Below are 22,500 nucleotides of genomic sequence, written 5' to 3'. Positions count from 1 at the left end.
ATCACTGCCGGCACTGCACAACTGGTGGCACTGGCAGCATCCGAGGTTGGGACATTACACCACACTTCAGACCACATCACATTACAATTACATTATTATACCACATTGTATTATATATTACAGCCAGCACTGCACCGCTGGTGGCTGCATCCAAGATGTTGTATATTGCACTATTTTTTCATTAACTTTAACACTAATTTTCAATACATTAGACAACGCTGCACCACAATTTCAATACATTAGATTGCTGCAAAATACAGTGTACTTGCAGTACATCACTAAATTACATAACACTTCAACTGTATTATATTTAAATCACATTTTGTTGCTATACATTAATTATATTACTGTACTGCATTTGAATTCGCTGACATCACATTGCACTGCAGTGCATTTTTGCAGTACTTTTGGACTTATTTTCAGTTTTTTTTGTTTTGTTTTGAGGCCACGTATACCTGTGTACTATAATCTGTGTGTGTGTGTGTGTGTGTGTGTGTGTGTGTGTGTGTGTGTGTGTAGGTGAAAGCGGACCGTAACAGTAAGAAGCTGGGCTCGCTGCAGCAGGCCAGTCGCCATGTCAACGAGATGGCAGCCAAGGTGGTGGCCTCCACCAAGACGGGACAGGAGCACCTGGAGGAGAAAGGTGTGTGTGTGTGTGTGTGTGTGTGTGTGTGTGTGCGCGTCTGTGTGTTTGTGTGTGTGTGTGTGTCAGGGCTGATGGTATTCAGGCTCCATGCCTGATTTCAGGCTTGACAGAGTTTGCAAAAATAAAAGCATTGATAATAATTAGCCATTAGGTTATTCTTATCTCAGAAAGTGTTACAGGTTCAGGGTTTTCTTCTACTATCAGGCTATTAAATGTTTGAATAATGTGTCAAAATAGGCCTACGTTACGTCACTATGCAGTATCTTGTCGTCGTTTTAGAGTAGAACAAGATATGTGCATTAATGTGTCACTTTCTGTGTGTGTCTGTCTATGTGTTTGTATGCGTGTGTGTTTGTGTATTTCTGTATGTGTGTGTGTGTGTTTGCCTGTGTGTAGCTTCGTTCAAGATGTGCATATTTGTGTTTTGCAACTTTCACGTATTGTGTGTGTGCATGTGTGCACGTTCATGTTTGCTCATCTGTAACTTTGTTCAAAGTGTGTGTGTGTGTGCGTGTGTGTGTGCGCGCGCGCATATTTGTGTGTGTGTAACTTTGTTCAAGACAGCACAACGTGTGTGTGTGTGTGTGTGTGTGTGTGTGTGTGTGCGTGTGTGTGTGTGTGTGTGTGCGTGTGCGTGTGCGTGTGCGTGCGCGTGCGCATGTCTGTCAGTGTGTGTGTGTGTGTGTGTGTGAGTGAGTGTGTCCATGTCTGTCATTGCGGATGTTAATATTGTGTTTGTCTGGTCCCCTGTAGACACTATGGACTTCTCTGGCCTGTCCCTCATCAAACTCAAGATGGAGGAGATGGAGTCACAGGTACCTCACTCACACACATCATCAATCTGTGTGTGTGTGCGTGCGTGCGTGCGTGCGTGTGTGTGTGTGTGTGTGTGTGTGTGTGTGTGTGTGTGTGTGTGTGTGTGTGTGTGTGTGTGTGTGTGTGTAACCTCCTCTCCTATGAATGTGTGTGTGTGTGTGTGTGTAACCTCCTCTCCTATGGATGTGTGTGTGTGTGCAACCTCCTCTCCTCTGAATGTGTGTGTGTGTTTGTGTGTGTGTGTGTGTGTGTGTGTGTGTGTGTGTAACCTCCTCTCCTATGAATGTGTATGTGTAACCTCTTGTCCCATGTGTGTGTGTGTGTGTCCCCAGGTGAAGGTGTTGGAGCTGGAGTCCCAGCTGGAGAACGAGCGTCTGCGTCTGGGCGAGCTGCGGAAGAAGCACTACGAGCACTACGGGGTGCCCCTGGACGCGGCCGCCGCCGCGGGGGACAACAACGGCCTGCGCGCCCCCTCCCCCAACCCCGTGGCCCCCTCCTCACCCAAACCCTCCAAGCCAGCCCTGTTCAAGAAGCCCGCCCTGGCCAGCAAGCCCAACGTGCCCCCCAAGGCTGGAGTGAGTTGTGGCCCTCCATCTCTATTTCTCTTTCTTTTTTTATTTATTATTATTATTTTTTTTGTGGTCTTTTTGACTTTATTTATGATAGGACAGTGAAGGTGGTGACAGGAAGTGAGTGGGGTGAGAGATGGGGAAGGGCAAGGCAAAGGACCTCGGACCTCGGACAGCCACATGGTAGAAGAGTGCACTACCGTTTGGCCACAACAGGGCCCTCTCCTTTTACTGTTGTATTTACAGTCATTTATGCAGTTGGTAATCCTAAAGAGAAGACAGAGGCCAGCTGTCCTAGTTACTTTAGACTCTTATGCCTCTTTTCCAATGCCGGTTTTCTGGAAGGCCTACAACTCGACACAGCGCGACTTGGCCGCCACTTTCTGGTTTGCAATGGGACACGACACAGCTCAATCGAAGAGCAATAAGTGGCGGGCGAGTCGCGCTGTGTCGAGCTGAAGGCCTACCAGGAAACCGGCAGTGGAAAAGAGGCACTAGTTACTTTATAGCAGGGGTGTCAAACTCAGGCCAGGCGGCCAAATTTGGACCTCGAGATATTTTCTAAATTAATGGTATATGTGGCCGACTGTAATACACATTTGAAAATATGACTTTAGGGAAATTTGCGCATCACAAGAATTATGAGTGGGTCCAGGTTAGTGTACCAGGAGTACCAATATGTGGTTGGAATGTGTTATTTGCCTTAGTTGTATTAAGTGTGTATACTGTAAGCACAATTTCAGTGCATTTTTGAATAAATATTGAATTCCGCCCACAACTTCATCCCAGATTTTGATTTTGGCCTGTTGTGAATTTGAGTTTATCACCCCAACAATTAAGACTGAAGTCTTTAGTAACTAGGAGTGGCGTCATTTCTCTTTTCTTTGTATAATATTTTACGGGGGGCAGGGTTTTGTGATGGTGCCGTACCCTCGCGAGTGTCGATCCGGACGTTTGCCCCGTCTGCCCTCCCCATTTATGCATGTATGTAGATAGAGTAGTTAAGTTGAGATATGTAATTAATATTATGGGGAATTAAGGTGTGCAGGATACAGATAATGTTGCCTCCTGATTATCATAGACTTGCAATCGAGACTCGATCTAGAAGCAACGCTGCCGAAGGTGTTGCGTCACTAGGAGGGCGCAGCCTGGCTACAGATAATGCACATTCCACAAAACCTGCACATCACTTATTTACACACACACATCTGCATGCATACATGCGCACACACACACACACACACACACACACACACACACACACACACACACACACACACACACACACACACACACACACACACACACACACACACACACACACACACACACACAAACAGAGTGCCCTTTCACTGTACAAATGCACACAGTGGCACGTGCATGCACACTATTTTAAGGTGATTTCTTCTTGCCTCTAGAGGGTGAACTAGGCTTAAAAATATTTGTATGATGCCTGCAGTACCAGTTGTGACCACTAATACCGCATGTGTTTCTAAATGTGTCTCTTCTTTGCTCTCCAGTTTAGGTAAGACGGTGCAAGACCCCAGGTCCATGTTGACACCGATGATGAACTCCAACAAAGGAACTCAAATACTCCTCTGCCTCCTCTCCTCCTCCTCCTCCTCCTCCTCCTCCTCCTCCTCCTCCTTATTACTCCTTCTCGACAGATCCATCCTTTTCTCCTTCCCACTCTCCTCCCCATCCTCCTCCTTCTCCTTCCACTTCTCCATTCCCCATCCGGTTGATGGAAGGACCTCGTTGTCTGCCTCCAGAAAATCTATTTATCTCCTTTTTTTTCATATTATCTCGGTCTTTGTTTATGTCTGAACTGTTACGTTTTCTGTTTTGACAAAAGGGAATTTCGACAAACAAACACAAACAAATGTTTATTTTCTGTACCTCCTGCAATATCTGATGATGAAGGGAAAGCAACAGGGGAGGCAATGTCACTGAATTCACTGTAAAGGGTTTTTTGATTGTCTTTGTTATTTCTGTATTCGATGCGGTTTGCGTTAGTGTGTGACTATTTTGATTGTTTTGTTTGCATTTGCTCTGATATAGTTTTTTTGTTTTTGTGTGGGCTCATATGCTGCACCTCTGCCTCCCCCAGACCGTCACATTCTAGAATCCCACATTCCTTTCTCTTCTTTTGTTTTTCTTTCTCCTCCTTTCATTCCCTTTCTCTGTCACTCCCTTCCATCCCTCACTGTCACACATCGCAGTTGGGCCACTCAGGACAAGCCTTTTTTTTTTCGCCCAGAAAACTTAAAATCACGGAGGTTCACATCATTCATATCAATTGCAAATGTTCACTTGCTTCACTATAAGGTACGCTCAGTTTGCAGTACTTTTAGGGCGTTTAGGAACACTGCTCCGTGGCCTACATATTACACTACTTGGTGAATTTGTGAATATTTCCGATTCAGGGCTTCCGCACATAGGCTCCGACAAAGTGCTGAGCACTGCTCCGCAAAAGTTCGATTCCATTGTTTTCAATAGAACCACGCACACTGGCGCCGATGTCCGCGGACATTCGCGGATGTCGTATAGCAATTAGAGGCGAGTTCTATTTTGTCGGCGTCGCCCCTTGACTCTCAATGCTATGTTCGTGTGAAATTGGGTTTGGGGGTCCGAATTACGTCGGAAGCGAAAGTGCGGCGCAGTGCTTTCGGAGCCAATGTGCGGCTGGCCTCAGACGTCCTCAACGTCCTCTCCTGCTTCCTTTTCATTCTGTAGAGGATACGTGTTCTAGTTCTCGTGTTCTAGTTCCATATCAGGATTTGCGCCTGTGTTTTTGTTGTCTGTTTCTATTGTCTAATCTACAGCACAAATCCACACATTAATATATTCATTCAGGGAGGCATATATATCTTTATACTGTATAGATATCATATCAAATATATATATATATATAACTATGAGGGTCTATGATTGATCTGCGGTGACTGTAGGTAGACACTGCACCAACAGCCTGAGATGAGATTCAGGGTCAGGGTGGTGGCTATTCCAGAGAGGATGGTTCAGTGGCTATCCTGTGGAAGTTAACTTCAAAGTAAGTCATGTATTTTCAACAGTCCAGAGTACAATCGTCCATAATCATTAATTTGTAAGCTGGCAGTTGTGACGGGCACTGTAGTTTTTACAGAGTCATTCGATATCTTGTACAGTTTTCTGATTTGGCACCCCAGGGAGAAACCTAGCTAAGATTCACTAAGTGCGTTTGGTAAATCTGCTAATAGAAGACCCTAATGAATTCATTCTCTTTGCTAAATTATGTCTGGGCCCTGCCTCTGCTACTAGGTGATTTGCAGCTTGCTGTGATCTAGGTCAGTAATCATGCACAGCCTGCCTGCCTGGCTGGAATTCACCCCAGTTCTAGAACTCCCCCCAGTTCTGGATCACTCCCCCCAGTTCTAGAACATTCCCCAGTTCTGTTGTCATGCAGTGTTGTTGTGTTGTGTTGTGTTGGGTGGGGGGCTTCCTGGTATGGCTTTTGCTTGTCTAGCTCTTCAGCCATCGGCACAGACCATCTTTTCCTCTCTGCACTCACACAGAGACCTCGTTTTCCCAACAGAGTAAAAGAGCCAGGCACAGGGCTGTCCCTTGTCCTGTTTAGTGGCGTACCGCTTGCTCTGACTTGATGAGTTCAGCTGAGCCTGCTTTCTGGAATCCGCCCATTGATCTCCTGTGTATTTTTAGCATTAAGATTTTAAAAGTGGAAAAAAACATGGGGGGAAACAATGTGCCTTTCTCTCTTTACATGAGACCTTTAAATATGAATAGTATGTTTGTTTGTTTGTTTGTTATTTTTATGTCATATTCTCACTGTTCCCCTGCTCCTCGTATGCTCCTGTGTGGGGGTTGGCAGTCGCTTGTACTGATATCACAGAGACTTAATAATAATAATAATAATAATAATAATATTGATAATGACATTGATTGAATGATTGAATTGCCACATAACTCTGCAGTGCAGGTGTGTGTACGTATAGGTCACGGTAGACTTCCCTTTAGAGTATAGTGTTGACTCTCTGACCTTTATCATGCTGTATCACCATAGTGTAGTGTCTCTTGATTACTCTAACAAATAGCATACCATGTTGTAGCTAAATTCTACACAGAACCAACGTAGCCATGTTTGGTCATAATGCCCTTGGGATCAAGTCAAACTTAAATCAATCTAAGAAGCAAATGAAGGGAAGATGTTGCAATGGATTTAACTTTATGCAACATGTGTGTCAATAATGTGTGTGTGGAATTAAGTGAAGTTGGATCAGTAAGATATGAAGGTCAATTTATTTTAACTCAATAGTGCCATGTATGGCGAATGGCATCATTGCATTATCTTAAACAATTAAGGGAATTTCTTTTTAAGTTGGTCCTGTGTGGCAGTTTTGCTTTTTTTTAAAACAACACACACAGTTATGGAACTGGAGTGTTGTACTCTGCACACGTTGGTTAGTCTGCATGACTGAATCAAAACCAATCAATCACAAATCGCCCAGCCACATCCACCTTTTAAAAAAAAACAAAGTCCCCAAAACCCTTTAAAGCTGTAGGTGTGTGTATCATCAAAATGCTTTTAAAAATGTATTTTTTGTTTCTGTTTGATCTGGTGTATTATGGATATATATGGGTGTCTGTGGTTGGGGTGACTGTGGCACTGGAAACTGCTAGAAATGCTGTGCATGTCTACTGAGGGAACTCTTAGCTGTCCGGGGCCTTTTGTTTTTAAAGTTAGGTGCCTATCTCTCTTTCGGAAAGGGGTCACATATACATATACATATAAATGATAATGGATATTCTTTTCCTTTTTTTGTGTTTCACTCCTCGTGTCTTTCTAAGAAAACATGTCTTTATATACTGAAATTATATTAATATATTTTAGACTGTGATATCCTGAAATAAAATAAATGTACACGTCAAATGAACAATAAAAGTTTATGAAGGAATACATTTGGGTATTGTCTGTTGTTTTTCATAATATTGCTGCATAGTATTTTATCTGGAGCATTTGGTTGACTACACACTCATTTTTTTCAGCCAACTTAGGTAGGCCTATGCGTTTTACTGGACAGAGGATTATTATTGTCCAGAATTATCAAAAAATCCTCAGAAGATTTTGATAGAGCAGTAGAAAATGACTATTGTGTTAAATGTGTCTGTATCCTTTAGTTTGCCTTTTGAGGATTGCTTGTCTGCATGGGTGTAATTTTAGGTGTGGATGGTGGGGACATGTCCATGCTGTGCCACTTTTGAAAAGAACCTAGCTTGTCCCCTCCACTTTCCACAAATATAATGCAATAGTAGTATACCCCACCACTTTCCAAGCAAAACCTTACCCCTGTGTTTGTCTGTTATGTAGACAGGCTACTGCATGGTAATTACACAGCTGTTTGGCAACACTCACCTCAGCTTTAAGCACTATAGACATGCGCAGTACAGTGTGTTCTATCTGGCAGCCAAGCGTATGTGAGAGCCAGCGGATCTGGAGCCACTGCGCTAGTCAGAGCACAAGTTGGCGAACTTGTTGCGATTCGCAATGTGCAAGTCGCGGCGCGAATGAATTTAAACGTGGGCGAAAATGGCCTTGGGACTCCCATTAACCTCCTCACTCCGAACTCGAAAAACAGGTAAAACCGTCCTGAGTCTTCCTGTTGGATTAAACGCTGACATTTGAATGTCAGTGCCGCGTATGCGCTCGTGGCCACATCGTTACGTCTCGTGTATGAGTTTTTAAAAAGTGACTTTTGTTGTTCGCGAGTAGCCATGGATAACTGTGGGAAGGCGCTGGAGAAAAACCCAGCGGATCTCACTATCATGGATGTTTACGACATCGCCGCCGTGATGGGCCAGGAGTTCGAGAGAATAATCGATCAGTACGGCTGCGAGTCCCTGACCCGTATCATGCCAAAGGTAGTGCGGGTTCTAGAGATTCTGGAGGTGCTCGTGGGTCGCAACAACATGAGCGCGGAGACCGAGGAGCTGCGCATGGAACTGGAACGGTTGCGACTGGAGAGACGCGATCGCTTGGAACGTGAGAAAAGGCACCAAAAGGTTTGTTTACCCTACAAACACGCACGGGGCAGGTAGAGCAGGCGATATGTTTTGACTGCTAGTGTCCTTCATGCTTCAGAGGTGGCAGTTAAACTTTAACAGATGGATGTTGGTTACATTTCAACATCTGTGATTTACATTAATCTGTTACCTCCATTGGGGTAGTCTTAACGCGCCTAGTAGACATAGCTCTATATTCAGGTTACAGTATCGACGCAAAACTGCTGGGGTACTGCCGCATCCGCTTACTAAATATATGATTGACCTACTAATTACTTCGTTTCACATAACTATGACTGCGTAATGAAAGTATGTCCATGCCTATTGGAGAGAAGAGGAATCAGGAAAAATAATAAGTACATTATTTTGGGTATGTCCAAAGTACTGCTGCAATGGCCATTTGCGCATCTGTGTAGTCCTTGGGGGTTGTGTGTTAAAATGTCCTGCAGATGTGGCCGTGTGAGTGTGGTACAGATAAACTACTGCATCGCAAAACACTCTGCTCACCACCATGTTGTGTAGTAGGGGGGGGGGGACACAGTGTCCCATTGCTTTTGTGTGATTTGGGTGGGTGTGTGTGGCCTTGGTCCAGTCCAGTGTTTGACAGAATTGATTTAATATCACAGATGTGCAGGGAAAATGGAACATAGGCAGCTTGGGTTGGGAAAGGGGCGTCATCCAATAGAAAACTCTCACAGGAACACTGCTGCAAAAGCAAGCCGAAGAGTTTGTCATAATTTATGATGCCATATGCAGTTCGGAAGACGCAAGGTATTCATAACATTACAGCGAAGACTAGTTTGAAACTACAAACAGGCCAAGAAAGCAGGCTACTGCTGTGTGTGTGTGTGTGTGTGTGTGTGTGTGTGTGTGTGTGTGTGTGTGTGTGTGTGTGTGTGTGTGTGTGTGTGTGTGCAGGGGCGTAGCAGCAAATTGTGGGCCCAAGTAGAATCAGCTCCAATGTACCCCCAGTGGACGTGTATGTTTTTGTGGACGTGTATGTGTGTGTAGTGCATGTCCACAAGTGTCTGATGCTTGCTTCGGAGAGGTTTTATTTGTGTATGTGTGTGTGTGTGCGTGTGTGTGTGTGCGTGTGCGTGTGTGTGTGTGTGTGCGTGTGTGTGTGTGTGTGTGTGTGTGTGTGTGTGTGTCAGGAGCTGGAGCTGGTGGAAGATGTGTGGAGAGGGGAGAGCCAGGAGCTGCTGTCCCAGATAGCGGAGCTTCAGGCCCAGAACAAGAGCCTGAGCAGCAGCCTGGCACTACGGGACAACCCTGAGGAGCAGGACCGAATACAACAGGACGGTAGGCAGGCACACACACACACACACACACACACACACACACACACACACACACACACACACACACACACACACACACACACACACACATGTAGCCTGGTGCTGCGGGGCAATCCTGTGGAGCAGGACCATATACAGTAAGGTACACACACACACACACTCACACACACACACACACACACACACACACACACACACACACACACAGTCTGGCACTGCGGAACAACACCTATAAAACCAGGACTGTATTCAGCGATAAGGTAGGGAGACACACACACATTAGATTAGATTAGATGGTAACACTTTCTATGAAGCCCATATCTATAGCGCATTTATAACAACTTATAATGCGCATCATAACTAATCATAGTGCATTAAGACAGTTATAATGTATTATAAGCTCCTTCACTGCCTGTAGTTTATAACCATTCACGAGCACTCAAAACACCCTAAGACGTATAATGCATTGTGAGCTCGATTTATAGTTATTCATGACTGTTGATATACTCCATCCTGAAGCGTTATGAGTGTAGTCATAATGCACTGTGATTATGAAGCGCATTATAAGTTGTTATACATGTGTTCATAATTCGCTATAGATATAGGCTTTATAGAAAGTGTTACAGATTAGATTTGTATTTTACAACGACTATTTATTTTGGCAGTGCCCTAAAGTAGTGTTGCAGTCACTGCCATTTCAAAACTACAATCCCTTCAATTACACAAACTTGCAAAATTGCAGACTCGTAAAAGTGCAGGACGCAGCACAAAACATCTACAGTATACAACGCGTTACCTTGATTTTTCTTCAGTTGGTGTTTAAGCAGCACAGTGTATAGTGCTGGCTTGTAACCCGATAGTGTGTGTGTGTGTGCGTGTGTGTGTGTGTGTGTGTGTGTGTGTGTGTGTGTGTGTGTGCGCGTGTGTGTGTGTGTGTGTGTGTGTGACATGACACTCATTCGAGGCGACATGACTGCTTTGACCCACATGTTTTCCCGAGCTGTCAAGCCAGCCACACATCATAACCTTATAGACAGATATGAATATGAGGCACGCAGGCAGCGCTGCATTCTGAAGTGTGACAGTGTTTTGTTTTGTGTGTGTGTGCACTGCACTGCACGTGTGACAGCAAGATGACAAGAATAGAAGAGACAACAAGAGAATAGAAGCAAGAGAATAGAGTAGGCTACGTGGGGATACGAGGGACTGGATACTCTATGCAAGGCAAATTTTAAGCTGGGCGTGTGTGTGTGCGTGTGTGTGCGTGTGTGTGTGTGCGTGTGTGTGTGTGTGTGTGTGTGTGTGTGCATGCATGAATGAGTATTTGTGACTGAGAGTGCATTTATGTGTGCGTGTGTGTGTGTGCGTGAGTATAGCGCATACGTATATGAATATTTGCGAGTGTGAGTGCATGCATGTGGTCGTGTGTGTGTGTGTGTGTGTGTGTATGTATGTATGTGAGTGCATGCATGAATGCGTGTATGTGTTTGTAAGTGTGAGAGTGCATGCATGTGGTCGTGTGTGTGTGTGTGTGTGTGTGTGTGTGTGTGTGTGTGGTTGGAGGAGTGCCTCTGAAATGTAAAAACAGGCTAATTGAGCAGAGGGAAGGCTCCTGCCCCTGCTCCTGCTCGTCATGTGATGGCAGTACATATCAAGTGAGATCTGCAGCAGGCAGGCAGGTCAGTCATGAGAAACTGATGTTGACTCCTGACTCACCAACTGCCTGCCGTGCAACAACAACTCACACTGAAGAAGAGTGCCTCCTCGCACAATTCACCTTTACTGTTTTTCTACCAAACTGTACTTTCCAAGAAGGTAGGTCATCAGCACTTCGCAAAATAAGCTCCAAAAAGTTCATTCAATTAAAACGGCAACGTCTCACCCTGGATCTTCGTCAGGTGATCAAGACATTGCTGTAATTCAATGAAGTTATTTCGCAGAGTGTAAACAAAAATACTGAATCAGAGCAAGATATCGCAAAACACGCCCACTCAATACAAAAGCGTGTGCTCAAGTTGGGTCTCCTAAGGGGGCGTTGTCCCCTACTTCTTCTTCTCTTTTGAGGTGTTTGTACAAGACGTGCGCTACCGCCATCTACAGCGCTAAGGGGACTTAATTGATTCTCAACCTCAGGACTCTGAAGGTCTCCTAACTGAAGGTCTCCTAAAGGGGCGTTCACCCGACATAAAGTGGATACCAGAAAACAAACAAAATGACGCTTCTTGTTAGATCCACTTTCTCTGGTGTTCTCTTGGACTGTCTGGCACGTTTCTGTAGCTCCTTTCAACAAGTGACCAAACAACAACTACCAAAGAGTACATTCACAAATACTTACTCATGTCATGTAATACTTCAAATACTTCAAGTACTACAAATATCACACTTTCCCCAAATCCAGTCAGACCTATCACATGAGTTTGTCATTGTAGAGCAGGGGTTCCCAACCTTTTTCAAACTGGGGCCCACTCAAAATTGTCAAAAATGTTTGGGGCCCACCTCTGACCCAATAAAAAAAAAAAACAAAGAATAAAACTCAAATAAATCAACAGCAACACACACCAAAATATGATTATTATTTTTGGAAAATGATTTCAAGGCCCACTTGAAATACCTTCAGGGCTCACAGTTTGAGAATCACTGTTGTAGAGAGCTGCAGAGCAAGTTTTGGCAAAGATGATGACAAAGCCAGGGGAGTGAAAGTGCACATTCCTCTGGTAATGCAAAGACCTACAGTAGGATACTGCCGTGCAAAACAAGAATGCAGTAACTCAAAAATGGTCGAAATTGAGTTTAGATCGGAAATGGGCTTTAAACTACCTTGTTTGTCTTGTGTCAAAAAATGGTGCTCCAATATCGTCCCGTTTTAGAGAAAAATCATTTTGAAAGTGCAAAAATGAAAATGACTGCTGTGTTGGATTAAAGGTTACGTCGTGCAAAACAAAAACGCAGTAAGTCGGTGCGTTACTGCTGCACTTTCCAATGGGAATGGTTTGGGAGTAGACAGTAATACTAGCCAAGAACGCAGTAACTCCTGCAGTAACTCCATTTTGTGGCAGTAATACCAGCCAAGAACGCAGTAACTCCATTTTTTTGTGGCAAAAAGACACATAAATGTTGTTTTTTCGGGGGGTTTGTGTGCATTCAATTTCTATCCTAAAAAAAGTATTACAAGGAAGTGTCACCACCACTTTATCGACAACACAGTTGTCAGGCCATATAGGACACTTTGAAGCCTTTTTTTTCAGTTTGCCAAAATCTGAGCTACTGCATTCTTGTTTTGTAGGGCAGTATAGGCCTCCTCTATGGAGAGCTCTGGATTTACCATTAGCTTTCCCTGAACCTGTTGAGGTCAGCCAGGCAGTGTGGAGTGTGGAGTGTGTGGTCATAGTTTTCATGCACATGGCAACACCTAATCCAACTGCTGGATATGAAAACAGTGCCAGGGCTTGGCGTTAGCTTTTTTTGCTCACCGGCCACTGTTGCCAGTGGTTTTCCCGAGTCACTCACTAGCCATTTAGCCTTTCTGTGTCTGACTTTTGTTAATCACTTTTTTTTTACCTTTAGAATATTGTTGCATTTTTTCAAATAATGGATGCAACTACTGTGCTTGGTCACATCAAAGAATAAGCTAGTAGCCACAACCAAGTTTAACAAGCATTTGGCCTGTTGAGAGGTGCCAATGTCAATCCCCAGAAAGCACCCTAAGCAACGACTCTCAGACCAAGTACCATGTGACTAACCTGATTCACATCATCTGGCTGCGTTCGGCTACGTCACGCGGGGGCGTTCCCATGCCTCACTACCCCATCTGAATAGCAGTGAGACCGCTGGAGTTGGAAAATGTGTACAGCCAATCATGAATCGCGGGTGGGATTTTGAATGGATGGGCGGAGTTATGGGCGGATGTGATGTAAAGCATTAGCGACAGCAGTGTAGTCTTCACTTCACAACAAACATGGCAGCGCGCTGTAGTACTAGTACTCAGTGCGCTGAAATGGATTCGGCTATTTCCACGGTATTGTCTTGTATTCCAAATGTTCAGGCATTGAAATACGAACAAATGACGGCGCTTAAGGCGTTTGTTGGCGGCGAGGATGTGTTTGCGTTTCTTCCGACCGGATTTGGCAAAAGTTTGAGCTGGCTCCAAAGCTGGCGAAAGCATATCAGATGGTAGGAATCAGGTAACCATGTGACCCCTTGTCATGTGAAAAGGGTGTGGTGGTTCTGCATGTCCATGAATGACTTTTAATGTATTATAGCCATGGCCTAATGGCTAAGGAGATGGATCAGAAGCTTGCCGGTTCAATCCCACCCTTCCACTCCCTACTGCATTCCATGGTTCCCTTGAGCAAGGCACTTAACCCCTAGCCTGGGTGTATAGCCAACTGTTGACTCTGTTGACGTCAATCAGTCTGGCAAAAGCCATGAGGAATCCGTCTCCGTGGAGGATGGGAGATGGTCTGATCTTACTCTATCATTTAAATTAATCGAAGTTCCAAACTCAAATTAAAACCCATATAGTGCTTTATTAGCATGCATGTTACGTTATAGCGCTGCAAAACCATACAAATAACAAAACGAAAATGTGAATATAGTTACCATAACCAATCAGTAACGGAGCTCGCGGGTGAGTTCTCCATCACCACTCTCAACTGTTTGCTGATTGGCTAAACACTGAGAGAACCGAGCTCGAGGCTTTTGCCAGACAATGTGCGGAGCCAAAATCTTTGGGTGGAGTACATGGATGTCGTCGCCAGGCTACCTAACCCCATACTGCTCCAGGGCCTGTAACCAATACTCTGTAAAAAATAACTGTAAGTCACTTTGCATCAAAAGTGTCAGCTAAGTGTAAGTGTAAGTGTAATGTAATGTAACATCCCCCATGTGAAATTTAGACCTGATGAAGCCTTAAAGGGATGGTTCGGAGTAGAATCACCCTAATGCCATTTGAACCGTGACACCCATCCACCTTTACACCCGAAGTGTTTTCTGCCGCAGGCTTACATCAACAGAGTTGCCGTGTTATTCGATGTTTATTCCGGTTAGCTTGACTCAAGCGCATATGGATACTGGGCACCGTCTCCAAACTTTCCCCACAAAAATAACATGTCATGACACCAAACTTCTGCAGTAGCACAAATATGGTCTGTACTCACGAAACGAAGCATTTGGAAGTTTGGAAATAGTCCAGGAGTTTATTATTATCAACACAAGCCGAATAGCTTCTCTGCTGCTAAAGCTGCGCCAACGTTACTTCCGTCATCTAAGACAAGCATGTAAGAGTCCTCAACGAAGCTCATAATATGCACAATGAAAAGTGAATTCAGCATCAGTATTGATAACGAAAATCATTGTCTAATTGATAGTAGGTAAGATTTGAAATATCTTTTAAGTATTTCCTTGAAAATATAAGCCTTAATCACAATTCAGTGAAAACTTTTTTAACACTCTCGTCTGGAAGTTTGTTGAAGACTTTTACGGGCTTGTCTCATATGACGGAAGTAACGTTGGCGCAGCTTTAGCAGCAGAGAAGCTATTCGGCTTGTGTTGATAATAATAAACTCCTGGACTATTTCCAAACTTCCAAATGCTTCGTTTCGTGAGTACAGACCATATTTGTGCTACTGCAGAAGTTTGGTGTCATGACATGTTATTTTTGTGGGGAAAGTTTGGAGACGGTGCCCAGTATCCATATGCGCTTGAGTCAAGCTAACCGGAATAAACATCGAATAACACGGCAACTCTGTTGATGTAAGCCTGCGGCAGAAAACACTTCGGGTGTAAAGGTGGATGGGTGTCACGGTTCAAATGGCATTAGGGTGATTCTACTCCGAACCATCCCTTTAAGGGCTCTGCATACTTCACGTGCGCACTTTGTCGCGAGTGGCGCGAGAACCATTAATGACGTCATCACTTGCGACAGACTATTCATACTTCAAAAGCGCCTTGCTCGCATTGTCGGAAGTGCCCTCTGCTGTTCATGAGAGAAACGGCAGTATTTTTCGCAACTCGCAGCAAGTACCTCTCGCTGCGACCCGCGGGAAGGCGTGGCCATGACATCAGTCCCCGCCCATCACTCACAGGTGCATTCTGGGATTGTATGCATTTTGATCGCGCAACACATAGAGGTCTGTGGCTAAACTTCTTTCTCTGACTACATTCATTCGTTATCAAGCCCGCACATCCAAGACAAGGGCAGTATCGTAGGTATTTTGATCGCTAAAACCACTCTGAAATCACAGCTGATATCACATTTTTGTGCTTTTATTAAGCACTTGTTAAAGCATCACACAACTTTGCACGCATTTAACGTATGACTAGTTTTAATAAAAGGAAACTTAATCCAGTATGACATTTTAGGCTATGTCAGCATTTGTAAAGAAATTTAAAATCATGGTTAGCTACCAATGGCATATTTTCTTCCCCATCACAAACATCTTTTACACCATTAGGCCTACCCAATTAATTGTTACAAAAATAATTTAAAGGCGCAGTGTGTTATATTCTTAGTAATTCATTTCAATAATTTATGCTTTCCTTTTACAAAGGTTCCCTTTTTCACTTACCACCACCATCAAATTCTTCAGTTCATTATGACTAGGAAAAAATGCACTTTCAATACACGAAAAGATGGATCTTCCCCACGTCTGCCAATTCGACTTTCCAGATAGACTAGTGATGTAAATTTACATAATGTATGTAGGCTACATTTATGATGCAAAGATGCCTATCTTTATCTGCAAATCTTACTGTAGGCCATACTATTAATTTATTAGTTATATTAGTCTATTACATAGCAGTGTTCAAGATCAAATAAATATTCAAGATGAAATTTGGCAATAGGCAGCACAATTTCAATGAGCCGCGATGTAACTATATCAAACTACATATCTGTTGTAACTATAAACTTGATATTTCGTTTAATTGTCCAAAAGGAATACTGTAAGTTTGCAAAATAATGGAACATGGAATGGAAGCACACTAAAACAGTCCTGAGACAAAATGTTCTTTGTGACCATTTCACTCATAGCAGCACAGATTTGCAGCAAAATTAACACTGCCACTACTATACAAGTCCAGTGAGATGTAGTTTTGAAACAGCCCCCATGTACAAAAAAGCAATATATATCAAGTAATAATATAGTACAAGTGCTACTGCTAGTACAACACTACACAATCTACGGCAAATCAGGTTAGTATTTACAATAGGCTGTGTCATCAATACAAAACTAGGATGGGTTACACGTATACAGGAATAAGATGAATTACAGACAGAGCCATGTGGCACAGAGTCCAGACCAATAGTAATTCACAGTTCAATCCGCATAGACTACTAAAGCTTTGTTGTACAGTCCAGAGGCCGGGCTTTAAGTATTCAGTCATATAAGTGGCAGTGCAGTAGAGGTAGACAAGGAGCTGTGATTAGCAATAAAGGTGCAAGAGTGGGTCATATAACATTTGTGTACAAAATAGTTACACAGTCCAATTCCACAGTCAATAAAAGTGCATTTTTCATGGATTTGTGGGAGGGGGAATAGGGAGAAGCTCCACTTCTACCATGAAAGACTCGATAGACCAAATTAAAGTTTAAGATATTTATTGAGACACTGAAGTATGCAGTAGTGATTCTCTTTGGCGTAGGCCCCCGCCTGCTTTGAATAATTCAGATGAAGAGGGCGCATATCCTGCCGTTGGGTAAGCCGGGGGGGGCTACCCCCCTACCCCCCCAGGACGGGGACCAAATGGTGACGGTGGCTGGAGGTGGTGGTTCTCACAATCCTTGTGGTGGCAAGGCGTCAAAAGCAGGGACACCTCGCAGAGCCTCCTCATGGGACGAGGACCGGCCAGCGATGGAGGCTGAAGTGGAGGCGGTGGGGGCGTCGGCACCTGCGCACTCTAGTCAGTGGAAGAGCAGAGATAGACAGAGGGTTTATAAATGAGCGGGCAGGCATCCTATTGGCTCTAGGTAAATGAATGAGAATACAAGGGAGAGGGTGTGCCTAAGAACAAGAACAGTGATTGGTTGGTTAATGCAAGAGAATAATTGAGCTGAATACCGTCTCATCCTCCTGGCAGAACTTAACGCCTTACAGCTTACACGTCCTCCTCTGCTATACAGATCCTGAAGTGAGGCTCTTCATCTGTTGTAATAAATAGACAGTCAAAGGACAAGAGAAATTTACTACAAATACGTATCATAATATATTATACACATGTACCACCTGTACAAAAAAGCAAAGAATTAATAGCAGCCAAACAAAATCACACACACAAAAAATGAATAGCAGCCGAACAAAATAAGTTTTTGGACTGTGGTCAGCTTTATGCTTTTCCAGTCTTTTCTTTTCGTTGATATGGGTGTCAACTGTGCAAGAGTATTTTGTAATGAAATTAAAAGGGAAATCGAAGCCAATATATCATACTAACTCTCATACAATCGTTTGCTACATCACATTAACAGAGGGTATGTTTTGTTTTCCGGCCCATCACAACTCCAATGACACTTCTGTTTCTTAAGTGCCATATAATTTCCCCCTAGACTAGTACATACAGAAGTCTTGAAAATAGTCACAGTTGTCTTTACTGTATATCTGGTCTCATACTGCCACCTGTTGGTTAAACCATGTAGCTGTCTTACCCAAACAGGCACAATATCCTGCAGGGCATAAAAGACAGACAATAAAAATGAGAGCAACAAAAATAGAACATGGGGAGTAGCCTGCACAACCATGTATTGAACATTCTCCTATGCCTTAGTGGTTAGGGAGGTGGTCTTAAGTTCAGAGGGTTGTTCAAATACCCCCCTTACACCTCTATCCATAACTGCAGTGCCCTTAAGTAAGGACACCTAACCCCACATTGCTTCACTGAAAATAATTTGAAATACAGCCATTAATGTCACAAAATGTACCTCACCAAAATTAGCACATCCCATGTTAAAATCCCATAGCATGCTTGATTTAACAGTTCTGCAACAGTCCGATAACTCCGGTAGCAGATTTGTTTATCTTGGTGTTGTGGGTAAATGTTTAAAACATTAATGGCTGTATTTTTTTTTTTGAGTGAGCAACAAATTAAAGCAGATGTACAAGTTGTATACAGGTTGCTATTCATTGTGTCAAAGTGAAATTTCAAAGTGAAACATTGTCCACTGAAAAGATATTCTTACAAATCTGCAGAAATGTGAGGGGTACACTCACTTCTGTGACATGTTGTGTTTTCATGATTTGGGCGATCAGAATAAAGTATTTCCCACACACATCTCTTCCCTGATGCATTCATATTAATATGTCAAGTTATTGTCTACTTTGCATCAATGCAAACGTAATGACAGTCAAATCATGACATTTCTACACTGCAAGCTACCAGTCAGACTAATATTGTTCATATTGTAACTGATGAGCAATGCAACTACACATTAAACCTAAATACTAATATTGCGAGAAAGCAATGTTAACCTTGTGTGATACTAATATTGCGAGAAAGCAATGTTAACCTTGTGTGATTAGGTTAATGGAGAGAAATTCAAGGTCCCTTCTCTGGAGTTTTCCGTCATCCAGGCCCTTGGGTCCATCTGTTGTAAGAAACCTGGTAGGATGTAGAGGGGAAAAAAAACGAAAAACAAATCCATTTCAAAAATGTGCACAGAATTGGTCTATTATACAGTACTCGTCCACTTTCATCTTTTCTACCTTTTATGAAAGAAGCATACAAAACAATCCATATCCACTTTGACACTAGGCACACAACTAACTATAGCCAGTCATGTTCTTTGAATTGTTCAGTTATTTTATGATATCAGTTTATCTGAAACAAAAACAAATGGGAGGGCATTCTTGCCTCTCTTCCTTGCCATCTGCTAGTCTGTGCAAGCTACTACACCAAACGCATGGCTATTCTAGTCAGGAGGTCTACTGTGCAAGTCAACATAGCCCTTCCCAACTCTATAACAACAGCCAAACATGTTTTTAATAAGGAGGATAGAGCTCAGTGGAAGTTCTGGCACGGTTACTAATTCTGTTTGACTGCGTTGGCTACTAGTAGCGCCCTCTGAGCTCACGTGAGCTATGTGTCTCAGATGGTGCGCCTGTTCTCTTTTGGCACTATCTTTCAGTGCGCAATTAATACGCCATATGCACTGAACAATAAACAATGAAGTGCAGAAGTGCACCATTTGAGAACCAGCAATGGTCACGTCGTATTCACCTTGCTGCATCCCTTGTTTACGAGTGGATCTGCACCACATGGTTGCTAAGTGGCTAAATGATTGCCACTCAGTTATCCTTAGCGCCAGCGAAGTAACTAACTTCCCATATATTTGACAAATTTGTAATATATAGTTTGATATTGCCAAATGAGAGAAATACAACACAAATGACACGAAGTACATCATTATTAATCAGAAATACCGGTATTGAACGTGGCCTGCGTCTGGCTAAATTTAGCAATGTGCAGTTAAATTAGGTAGGAGCCATCATTGTTGTCCCTGAAAATAACTGTAACGTAACGCTCACCTTTAGTCATTTTCCTCATGAAACAAAACGTGAAGATTGGTATCCTCGGAGTGGCATGTTTTCTCTTCACTTTCTCTCCCCATCATCCGATTTTGGCGGAATTTCACCCACGGGATTATTTCTATGACCGTTTCTGGCACACAGACCTGTGTTCTGGCATCAATCGGGCTAAGCAATCCCAGAATGCACCTGTGCCTGATGGGCGGGGACTGATGTCATAGCCACGCCTTCCCGCGGGCCGCAGCGAGACACTACTCACTCGCAGCGTGAGTTCTACTGATGTATAAAATAGAAAGCCAAACACGGCTGCTGTAGGGCTACTGAACGTCTGACTTGTGACTTACCACATTGAAACATATATTTTTTGTTGTAGCCTACATTGCCAGATAATTCCAAGACCATGTGAGAGCATTGTTCTGGCGGCAGAATTTATAAATAGATCGCCTCCTTCTGCTTCTGCTTCTGCTTCTGAACAAAGTAAACAATTGTTTCACTGAACAACATTTAAGAGAGAAGATAAAATAACTCTCTGACATTTTATTATCCTCAAAATGATGCAGGATCCATTCTGTAGTAGCCTACAGTAGTTGTAGCCTTATTTCTGGCCTCTCTTCGCAACTCCTGCTTTGTCTGCCTATCTGCGTGGTCGCTGGTGGCGCACGACAAGTTAGAAAAATCCTCGTGTGCACGACGTGGCGACACGCGCCGAATTTTGAGCTTACGACGGGGGGCGTGTCGAAATTTTAGGTCACGTGACGGCGCGCGCCATCGTCGTGAGTGAAGTATGAAGGAGACTAGCACCACTCACGACTAGTATGAATCCCCCTTTAGCCTTAGTCTTGACAGACCCTTGTGTAGTTCTGCTCTGCTGCGTGAATTCACACGAGGGTCTGGAGGACCAGATTGTATTGATTTCTATGGCCATAAATCTACAGAAAAACCCGCCAAATGTCCGTTTTTGACCATTTTTACCCACATACTTTTAACCACCCTAGCCTACTTACTTGAAAACCTTACCCAACTGAAATTAACTGAAGGTCATCTCTCTGGGTTATATTGCAGGAACCTTAACGCTCGATTTAAAGCGAAGGAAAAATTCCTAAAATAGAGTTGTGATTAATGATTTGTTGCTGGCTGTTATTTTAAAGCCTAAAGCATTTGAAGTGTGTGTGTTAGCGTGAGATGGGCTAGAGCTTGCCGTGCAAAGCTTATGGGGGGTGTCAGGTGCAGAGGTAGCCTACGTTTGATCCTCGACTCTTAGCTGATCACGACAGCCTCTCACATTGCTCACAGCAGACTGCGGATACTCTCTGTGTGTGTGTGTGTGTGTGTGTGTGTGTGTGTGTGTGTGTGTGTGTGTGTGTGTGTGTGTGTGTGTGTGTGTGTGTGTGTGTGTGTAGAAGTGGATTTTTCCGGATGGACTGAGTAGAAGCTTATGGAGTGTTATCATTCTAGTAGTCAGCCCATTGAGAGTAAATAGAATGGAGGCCAAAATTCTATTTCATTGTTGAAGCCAAGTTGGAGCCAAGGTTGGACCCAAAAAGACCAAAAAATGGCCAAATCCCATTCATTCCTATGAGAGACATAAAACCCTGTATCTCCCTTAAATGCCACTCCAGGGGGATCATTTTTCGCTCAACTAGTAGGTCCCCTTGCTCTCCAACTTACCAGGGTGGTGATTTTTTGTGGTGATGTTTTATTTTAGAGAGATATTAAAAGTTAAATTGACCAATGAGCATCAGAACATGGTTTGATTGACAGTTAGAAGTCTTGTTGTTGTCCAATCAGCACCTGCGTTTGGCGTTGCTAAGGTGGACTGTAAGTTGGAATGTTCCCAAATCTGGCTTCAAAGCGTTGAATGGCAAATAGCGTTGATTTGGCGTCCATTCTATTTACTGTCAATGAGTCAGCCTTCCACCATGTTCCGGCAGACTTATGTGTGTTTATCTATTGCATATGGTGTAAGTACTTGAGCATTTATTAAGCGCGTCTCTCAAAAATCTTATACTAGGCAATTACAAAAGTTATGTCTTTGCTGTGGAATAGGCCACATTACAGTGGAATTGATAGGGGTCCCTCCAATCCATACAATCGTAGGTATTATGCTGTTATTGCATGGTGCAGGTGCACCAGCTTTCTGTCCCGAAAGGCCTGTGCTGAATGATAATGCACAGCAGTGAAGAGGATCTAACGTCTCAGATAGCAGATGGCCCCTACGTACAGTAGGTTACTGTGGACCATAGATCTGTGTCATCATGCTGGTGCATGCCTCAACATGCCACATGATCTAGTATACCAGAGAGACTAGATGTCATACTCCTGTCATACTGTCATTCATGTCATACTGAATATACTGTTGTGACTTTGCTTGAATCTGTGCAGCAAGTCGTTAAGGGGGGCTTATCATGGGGATAACATGTCTGAGACGAGCTGTTCACCTCTTAGCGCAGAGCCTATGTTATAACCTTACTGTGACCAAAATTGTAATGGCTATGTCTTAATCTGTTACTGAAGGCTCTCGGCACTGTCATAGCAATGTTGTTATGATGTAGTGGAGTATTTTCAGCAACTAGTGAACAGGCCCGCCGCCGGCGACC

General features: G+C 43.5%; 2 protein-coding genes and 1 long non-coding RNA gene across 4 annotated transcripts in view; 2 read left to right on the top strand and 1 right to left on the bottom strand.

Annotated features, from left to right (window-relative positions):
* Positions 1 to 6,983, top strand: part of hip1rb (huntingtin interacting protein 1 related b) — a 62,948-nt gene extending 55,965 nt beyond the window's left edge. The window contains exons 29-32 of the mRNA XM_063194764.1: positions 520 to 643; positions 1,400 to 1,461; positions 1,795 to 2,037; positions 3,552 to 6,983. Of these exons, the coding sequence (XP_063050834.1) occupies positions 520 to 643; positions 1,400 to 1,461; positions 1,795 to 2,037; positions 3,552 to 3,560 (438 nt within the window). The 3' untranslated portion in view covers positions 3,561 to 6,983. The remainder of the gene's footprint in view (positions 1 to 519; positions 644 to 1,399; positions 1,462 to 1,794; positions 2,038 to 3,551) is intronic.
* Positions 6,984 to 7,511: 528 nt separating this feature from the next.
* The window catches only part of LOC134445714 (RILP-like protein 1), a 30,823-nt gene continuing 15,834 nt past the window's right edge, over positions 7,512 to 22,500 (top strand). For both annotated transcript variants that reach the window (XM_063194761.1, XM_063194760.1), the window contains exons 1-2: positions 7,512 to 8,088; positions 9,243 to 9,390. In XM_063194761.1, the coding sequence (XP_063050831.1) occupies positions 7,801 to 8,088; positions 9,243 to 9,390 (436 nt within the window). In that variant the 5' untranslated portion in view covers positions 7,512 to 7,800. The remainder of the gene's footprint in view (positions 8,089 to 9,242; positions 9,391 to 22,500) is intronic.
* Positions 16,641 to 20,154, bottom strand: LOC134445718 (uncharacterized). The gene is made up of 4 exons (XR_010034344.1): positions 19,904 to 20,154; positions 18,886 to 18,977; positions 17,447 to 17,530; positions 16,641 to 17,285 (listed from the first exon to the last, which is right to left on the bottom strand). It is a non-coding gene; the product is annotated as an uncharacterized LOC134445718 (long non-coding RNA).

Source organism: Engraulis encrasicolus, chromosome 3 (genome assembly GCF_034702125.1).
Source record: "Engraulis encrasicolus isolate BLACKSEA-1 chromosome 3, IST_EnEncr_1.0, whole genome shotgun sequence".
In the NCBI taxonomy this organism is placed as follows: domain Eukaryota; kingdom Metazoa; phylum Chordata; class Actinopteri; order Clupeiformes; family Engraulidae; genus Engraulis; species Engraulis encrasicolus.
Note: the sequence above shows the minus strand (reverse complement) of the source record. Positions and strands in the feature narration are given on the sequence as shown.